An 8,733-nucleotide genomic window follows, 5' to 3' on the forward strand; every position below is an offset into this window, starting at 1 on the left:
GGGAGGATAACAATCCCCCTATATAATAATAGCAAAGGCACACTGACAGGTCCTCTTTATGGAGACATTAGGGGTCTCTAGGACCCCTAATATCACCTGTGGACCCCAAAAGAAGCTGATGAAGCAGAGATCTGCTTTATCAGCTTCTTCTCTCTGGCTATAGCAGCCAGATGACTGACAGGTGAATGCGGAAGTGATGTAATACACATCACTTCTGCATTCACAGCCCGGACGGAGATCAGCAAGGAGCTGATCTCCCGTCCTCCTCCCCCTGACGCCCTCCGAGCCGGTCCCGGGATTCAAGATGGGGCAGCGGATCCCGGGATTCAAGGTAAGGGGGAAAACCGGCGACCGCGTGGGGTGTGTGTGTGTGTGTGTGCCGCGAACGAGCACATATAGGCGATCGGCGGGCTATGGACCCGCTGATCGATCGCCTATATGTCAAACACCTGGTAACGGGTGTGTTTAATGGTCGGGTCTTCTCTGCCCGTGTGTGCCCGCTAGGGGGCGCGCGCGAGCAGAAAATAATTGCCGTCTGGAGACGGCAACCCGCAAATGCAGCAGTGCCGTCCGTCCGTTTTTTTACTACGGGCGGACGGCAAGAGGTTAAAGCATAACAAAATGGGGTGGATTGGAGGGGGGGGGGTAGGTGAGCAATATTTAAGATTATGGACATCAATACTTAAAGCCATCTGTATGTATAATGGATTATGGGCCCTAGATCGAGCCTCACCCCCGCCTAACTACCCGCCCCCGCAGGGGGAGTCACTGACAAAAAGGTCCACCCCGAAGGAGACCATCACAACTGAGCTGGGCCCTCAACATTGAAATAGAAACATGGGACCATACGAAGAGGCATGAACCCATTCACAGGTCAAATTCATTGCATCACCTAAAGCCACCAAACATAGACAACATAGAATAGACTCACAACAAGACAAATAGACGACAGAAAGAAAGTGAGAAAAGGAGAGAAGGGGAGGTAGAGGGTTACTACGTGATCAGTGAAAACAGAGGAAATTTTGATTTTAAACGTGGACAGAAACAGTATATACTCGACAGAGGTTTCAATTCATCTACGCTTCAAAACTAAAAAAAAACAAAACAGTATTGGCTGCAGCTGGGCTTTAACAAAAAGCAATGAAATCCTGACATCTTCAGGAAAAGAAAGCATCTGCTATACACAATCCTCATCAGATAGGACAGCTCCTCATTCAGAAAACCACTCACACTGTGTACAGCAGTGGTTCTCAACCTGTGTAACCCCAGGACCCACATTTGTCCTCAGTCATTAAGTCGCGACCCAAGTCGCACTTCAATGGAATGCACGGCATTGCGGTACCCCGCGTTCCGGTGATTTAACTGTGAGTGGGAGGTGCGTTTGGGGTGCCATTCAAGTGAACGGCAATGCAACGCACCTCCCACACCAGAACGCACAGTAGTTGTGATTGCGTGGTACAGTACATTATTTACATGGGATTGTGCGATTAACGCACTATACTAGTGTGAACGGGCCCTCAAAAACACTGACACACAACCACAATCTCACACACACACATTTTTTTTTTTTAAAGATCCACCCAGTCTCCCTACCTTACGAGAACTGGAGTATATTTTTAACCTGGGGTCCAGTGTGCGCGGCTGTGCTGTGATGGAGCTTCATCCAGCAATGTGCATTGTTTGTACAGCTCCCATACGCGCCTGTAGGGGTGCCGGGAGCCAGAATGGGACGCCAGTCCAGTCACCTCTACAGGACATGCGAGGAAGCTGTAAGCAATGCACATATGGATGGAACTCCCTAGCGGCTATATCCCAAGCCCACCCTACCTCAAGTCGACATTTGGAGCTAGGCAGCATATTTTGACTGGCTGCTCGGTGTGAGAACTTACAGTGCTGCGCTAGGGGGAGGCTGAAGAGCCTCTCAACTAGAAAAGTTGAAGGCATGCGGCGACCCACTGAACACGGGGTCGTGACCCACTTTTGGGTCATGACCCACCAGTTGAGAACCAAGGGTGTACAGCATATTTCGCTTATAATAATAATAAAATGAAACGTGCATTCTTGGGAAAGTTGCACAACAGTCCAGCTTCCGTCACTGCGTACCTTCACATTGGCTTCCTCCATGCTAATAACCTGATCCAGGTCAGGTTTAGCAGCTGCAGAGTTTCCGATCAGCAGGTAGAATGTGGCCCTCAGTAGTAAAGCTTCTGCCGTGTACTTTCCTTTAGTCTCCACTTCCTTTGTGCACTCACTGACGATCTTGTCATAATTCTCTTCTTCCATGTATTGTTTGGCTTTTATATAACCGGATCTGAAAGCAAAAATGGCGTAACTTCACAACGACAATACAGCTCTCCTATGCATGCACATTCCCCATGTTTTGTCTTGGTAATAATACTGCAAGTACTCAAATGTACCGAAAATCTTGCCCGGAGTTCACAGATTCCTATAGCGGGCTTATAACACTGCCTCTGCTACAATTAAATAACACAAGAGGGTGAGAAACAGCAGACAGCTAGTATGGGAGGGAGGCAAGTGCTGAGACTGTAAACAAGGAGAAGTTATGGAAAGGAGGGGGGAGGTGTTCTGTAGTTCAGCAGAGTAGAATTAAGCAGGGATGACCACAGTGTTGTCAGCTCACTGCTGGAAGTTAGGAGTGCACAGCATTTCTGGGAGGATCATTGGGTGATTGTTTGGTACTTGAAGTATTTGCAGACACAAAACTATTGAAGAACTGTGCTGAATATGTTTAGATTTTGGTAACACATACAGTTACGCAGTGTATTACAGAGACTCTATACAATTTTTTTCTTCACAATTGCACTAACAGTACATGTATTAATCATACAGATCTAAACGTGTGATCGCATGCAATACCACTTGTCCAAACCAATCTCCAAAAGGACCAGCCACCCAAAACCAGAATAGATGCAATCCAAAATGTATTGAAATAATCCAAACCGGTTCCAAAAAGTAAATCCAAAAGAACGATTACATCACCATGAACATTTCCAACACCAAGCCAACGCCTCTCACCACCTGGGCTTAATGCTGTTAATCATTCTTTTGGATTTACTTTTTGGAACTGGTTTGGATTATTTCAATACATTTTGGATTGCATCTATTCTGGTTTTGTGCAGCTGATCCTTTGGGGAATGGTTTGGACAAGTGGGAAGCACGCAATAGCCTGCACCCAGAACATGGACTGACTGCATCTGACGTTAGATGCGTGCAATACCAGCCTGATCTGCTCAGCTCCACCCTTTTATCAGCAGTAATAACCCGACAGATATTCTAAACTCCCCCCATTCTACCCAAAACCAAAGAAAACATTCTACTCTGTTATTCTTATACGTGAGAAGAATGCAGTGCCCAAAAGGATCCGCACTCTCCCTGCAGACAGGGCAGAGAGTGTGCTGGCTCATCCAAAGAACAAGAATCAACATCATCAAACTCACTTCTCCTTTACCACAGCCTGCTCCCCCTCCTTATCCTTGTCTTCATCTGACTTCTCTCCTTTGTGTAGTGGTTGGGAGATAATGTCATCTGTGAAAGAGCTGAAGTAGGATTTGATGAACTGAGGTGAAGGCATTAGTGGCTCCCTGTTCTAGAAGAGAAGATATGGTTTGTTTATTATCATTGTCAATCTTGCATACAAGAGGCAGAACACTTAAAGTTGAACACTTAAAAAAACAAAACAAGTAAAAACCCTTTGCAGTGGGTCTTTCCCCGCACCCAAAGGGTTAAATGCTGGTTTATGGCTACGGTACCAAGAAAAAGGATTATTACTTACCTAATCCCTCACACCCCTAAGCAGCCGCTGTTCGCTGACACTCCAGGTTGTGGACAGTCCCTTGGTCTTCTCCCGTAGAATGCTGGGTTATTAATCCTGCATTGTACTTTATGGCGTCAAGGGTACCTGCGACCGACTGAGCGCCTTAGGCAAGACGCCAATGGGAGGGAGGGAGGGCGCAGAACGTGGAGGGAGCCTGTCTGCATGGGTGAGGGCCTAGGTACTGCAAGTAAAAGTCCTTTGGACTGGTACCCTAGGCATAAACCAGAATTCAAACCTCCCACTGCAAGTTCTTCTTCTCCCCAGTGTTTAGGTTTCAAGCTGAACTCTAGGCAAAGGGCTTCAAACACAAATGAAATACATATATAAGAGCTGCCTCACTTGTCAAAGGTTTATATTGCTGTCTAGTCAGTCCTGAGATTTACACAACCCTAGCAGACAGCAAAGACCTTTCCGACATTTCTCTGCTGCAGTTAAACAACACAGCTCAGTCACATCCCTGCTCCTCGTCTTAGACTGAATATTATAGCAGCAGTAACAGACTAATGAGGTCATCCCTATGCACTCTCCTATCAGCATGGACATTATAGCAGCAGTAAGAGACTGATGAGGTCATCCCTATGCACTCTCCTATCAGCATGGATATTATAGCAGCAGGAACAGACTGATGAGGTCATCCCTATGCACTCTCCTATTAGCATGGACATTATAGCAGCAGTAAGAGACTGATGAGGTCATTCCTATGCACTCTCCTATCAGCATGGATATTATAGCAGCAGGAAGAGACTAATGAGGTCATCCCTATGCACTCTCCTATCAGCATGTTCAATCAGGACATTTGATTGGCCATAACTCACCTCCCCTTGCTCCCTCGCCAACATCTTTTTCTGGGTGCTGTGTCTTCGCTGCCTTGACTGACCAGCAGGGGATAAAGTAACTCCTGCACATGCACACAGCAGTTCATTCATTCCAGCACAGAGGTGTACAGAAGAGTAAAAGCTAGCTGCATTTCAAAGACATTTATTTTTAAAGCTAGAGTCCAGCTTGAAGTGATAATGTGGTTCATGTGTAAACTGGTGTTCTTTCCTGCTACAGGCAAGACAGACAGTCCCTACACTTACTGTAGCACTGGGGACATCCATAACGTTTTATTTTTTAGGGTAAAAGACTTTGGGTAAAAGACTCTTACACTGTTGACAGCACATTTCAGATTACTAATATAGTGACAAGAAGACACGGCTTTACCATTTTGTCACCTGACTAAAGGTCATGGTACAGCATGCAAAAAGCACTGCTTCTGCTGATCACATGAATCAAATCTACAATTTATGCTGGAAAGTAGAGCTCAGCTTCACGGTTCCCCTGCTGGTCAGGGGGGAGGGGGGAGGGATCTGATCATATGGACTGCTAAATTAAGCTGGCCATACACTGTTTTTTTTGTTCAACCAGTGGGCTGAATGAAAAACATAGAACAGATTCCTCCATCAACGCTTACAATGTTGATCAAGGAATCTCCCGCTGTCTTCACTGTATTCTGAATACCTGAAAAGAGCCTGCAGCTTATTGGCTGCCGACTCTGTTTGTGCAAAGGTTTTACGACCGCCTCCTTCCATCAGCTGACTGAGGAATGCCAGCCAAAAGGGTGCTGTCAGTGGCACCCATTGTGCAAGTTTCAGCCCGGTTCATCAAGAAGTGACAGAAATTCGCATGGGGTATGGCCTCCTTAAGTCAAATACTAGATAGAAAAAAAGAGCTGAAACACAGACCTTTCAGGAGAGCCGTCTACAGGTCCAAGGTGCTTACAGCCTACTATTCAGTGAACAAAGTTTCCAAATGATATCACTATACGTAAACTGAATGAGCTCTCGGTATTGAAAACACCAACTTGCGGCCTAAAATTTGACTGCACAAGACAACAACTCCTACTACCAAGGACTGCAATGCTTTATGCGTGTACAGACATTTTAATTGTTGGACAACGTTTAAAAAAATGTGCTGAAGTTAAAGTGTAAAGCCGTCCTTTTTTTGTTTTATTTCAGATACCGTAGGGAAAGGTTACAATACCTATCAGGTCATCATTTGCCTGTGCCCTGCTGGGGAGATGCCCCTTTCACTTCCTGTACCGGAGGCGCAACAGGATATGAGAACAAATCATTTTAAAGTGGACGAAATTCCCATCATTGAAAGTTGTCTTTGGAACAGGATTTTTCTTCGCTTCTTGATCTGGTGACATATCCACATTTTTTTTGTTTCCCATCACTGTGTCAGTGACAATGGTAACAAATAGAGGGGTGAATCTCCACAGTGGGGGCAGACAGAAATTAAAACCAGACAGGGATCTGAGCCTTACACACACTATCCAAAACCAATGCCTTTACACTTTCAGTACTCGTTCACACTAGATGCACTGCGTTCCGGCACAATTCTGGCCAGAACGCACTACATCGCATTGCGGCCAGCTCACTTTTTTGTGGGGCAGGAGGGGGCATGGCGGTCCATTGTAGTGAATGGCACCATAGTCATGCCCTCCAGCCGCAATGCGATCGGCCGCACGGGATCGCAAGGCACATTATGCCTGTGGTCAGGTCCGATCAAAATAGTGCTTGCAGCATTTGGATCTGACCGGACCGCAGGCATAATGTACCTTAAGATCCCGTGCGGCCCAAGGGCATGGCTACGGTGCCATTCACTTCAATTGCCCGCCACGCTCCCTCCTGCCCCACAAAAAAGTGAGCTGGCCGCAATGCGATGCAGTTTGTTCTGGCCAGAATCGGGCCAAAACGCACTGCATCTGGTGTGAACAAGGCCTAAGTCAATGCATAGTCCCTTTAAGCAGTAATGTTGAATCAGGTGCAGACCTGTCTTGACAAATTACATGAGAACCAAGAGTAGGAATGGGGTAAATTTATATAATATACAGAAGGACCATTTTGAAGAAACCAGCCTAAGGTGCACACGGTTCCTCATCATTACCTTGTATTTGTCTTTGGCTTTCTCTTTTCCAAGCAGCTTAAGTACTTTATCTGCAAGCAGCATGCTGGCCTGGTTCTGGAAGCCCTCCAAGATGCAAACTGCGGTAACATCTACATCAAAATAAAAACACTGAGTTTACAAGCAGATAAAAGTTCTGTGAGATCTGAATATTAAACAGAAGACCAGTACGGAACATAAGTGAGAACAGAAATCCTCAGATATTAAACACTTGCAACCCAATTCTCTAAAACCTCTAACATCATACTCCTTAATGCAGCAGACAGAAGTCCATGACTGGAGAAGAGCTGGTCAAATAACTGACAGGTCACATGACTGGCCTCTTCTTCCAGCTTTTTGTTTCTTCATGGATTCTAAAAGCCCTCCACTGGCTTTGAAAGCCTTAAGCCAGTGGAGTGCTAAGTGCATTTGTAAAGCACATCACTGCTTTATAAATGTTATTTCTTTTAGAACAATTACAGCAGTTTCTAGCAAAAAGCAGCTGCCAATAGCCACTAAGTACATTTTTGGCTTGGAAAGCAAATCACTGTAGGGCAAAGCAACAGGTTAGATTTTATGCACCCCTCCCCCGCAGAACATACTCATGCTCTGCATAAGCCCAGAGTTGCCCATAGCTCATACAAGGCTGAGGACATTCTACCCGTCGCACTGCTTGGCCAATCTCCAAGTGCCAAAGCCCTGGTTTGCTTAAAAAAACTTATATTCACAATTGCCATTTTTAGAACATTCAGCAAGCAACAGCATATCTGCACACCATATACTAAGTCTTGCATAGTGTGTGCTCAAACACCGAATAATAAATTACTAGCCTATACCAAATTCTGAACTAGAATTGTATTTCATCTTAAAGTTTTTTGTTTTTTAAAGTGATAGAGTAATGAAGGGTTACAACTTCTGTCAGGTGTTTCTTCATCAGTGTATGCGTTGGACATATACAGCCTTGCTTCCTGTCCTGGTGACACCCAGGAAACCGCTGTGTTCCTAACTTCCCGCTCTACCTCTTGAGGACAATCTCCTTATTTCTTTGGCTCTTCCACTAAGGCCTGGTTCCAACCTGGGCGTTTTACAGCGCGTTCCAACGCTCTGTAAAACGCTCAACATGTGAAAACCAATGATTGCCTATGGGCATGGTTCCCACCTGGGCGTTTTACAGCGCGTAGGAACGCGCTGCAAAACGCCCTACGGCCAAAGTACAGGAGCTTCTTTGGGGCGTATTTGCGGCGCGTACCCATTGGGATACAGCCAGGTAGCCCTCGGAAACACGCGTTTGTCGCGCGGTATTTTTACCACGGATCGCGGTACAAACGCGCATATTCGATACGCCTAGGTGTTAACCCAGCCTAAAGGCTGGTGAAATCATCATTCGTTCTCTAGCGGATCTTCCAAAGAGAAATCCACTCTAGAACTGGGACAAAAGGAAATCACAACCCTGGATGTCAACAGAACAGCATGTGGAGAAGAAATTGCCCTGCTGGGGACACTTACAATTCTAAAACCTAATGACTCCCTTCAATCTGATACTATCTGATACTACTTCCAGTTTGTGTTAAAAACAAAACCTCTATCCTTTCCCCAGTCATTTCCCACACCTTTTAAAATCTCTGAGAGATAATGTGCAATCCCAAGTGTAGCAGATGCTCTTTTGTTTGCAAGGGAGGTAATTACTACAGGGTCTCAATCAAAGCTCAGGTAGTCACACCACTCATATCTATCAGAGCAGGAATGACTGACAGACACTAGCCAACACAAATCAGTGTGTACCTTCAAGACATTCCTTCTTGTTGTCAAGTTTTTCCTGTGCTTTGGCCCGCCGGAAGAGCGCCTTCACATACTTAGGATTCAGTTCCACAGCTTTTGTACAGTCTTGTACCACTTCTTTCCATGTTTGCTGAAAAAAAAAAAAAAAAAAAAAAGCCATTCAAAAAAGGGGGGAACAAAAACACCTCCAT

General features: G+C 45.6%; 1 protein-coding gene across 1 annotated transcript in view; it reads right to left on the reverse strand.

Annotated features, from left to right (window-relative positions):
- The window catches only part of TOMM70 (translocase of outer mitochondrial membrane 70), a 36,185-nt gene that overhangs the window by 8,927 nt on the left and 18,525 nt on the right, over positions 1-8,733 (reverse strand). Inside the window, 4 exon segments of the mRNA XM_018568323.1 lie at positions 2,104-2,311; positions 3,459-3,607; positions 6,767-6,876; positions 8,546-8,672. Coding sequence (XP_018423825.1) covers positions 2,104-2,311; positions 3,459-3,607; positions 6,767-6,876; positions 8,546-8,672 — 594 coding nt within the window.

Source organism: Nanorana parkeri, unplaced genomic scaffold, assembly GCF_000935625.1.
Source record: "Nanorana parkeri isolate BGI_ZX_2015 unplaced genomic scaffold, ASM93562v1 scaffold1171, whole genome shotgun sequence".
Lineage (NCBI taxonomy): Eukaryota > Metazoa > Chordata > Amphibia > Anura > Dicroglossidae > Nanorana > Nanorana parkeri.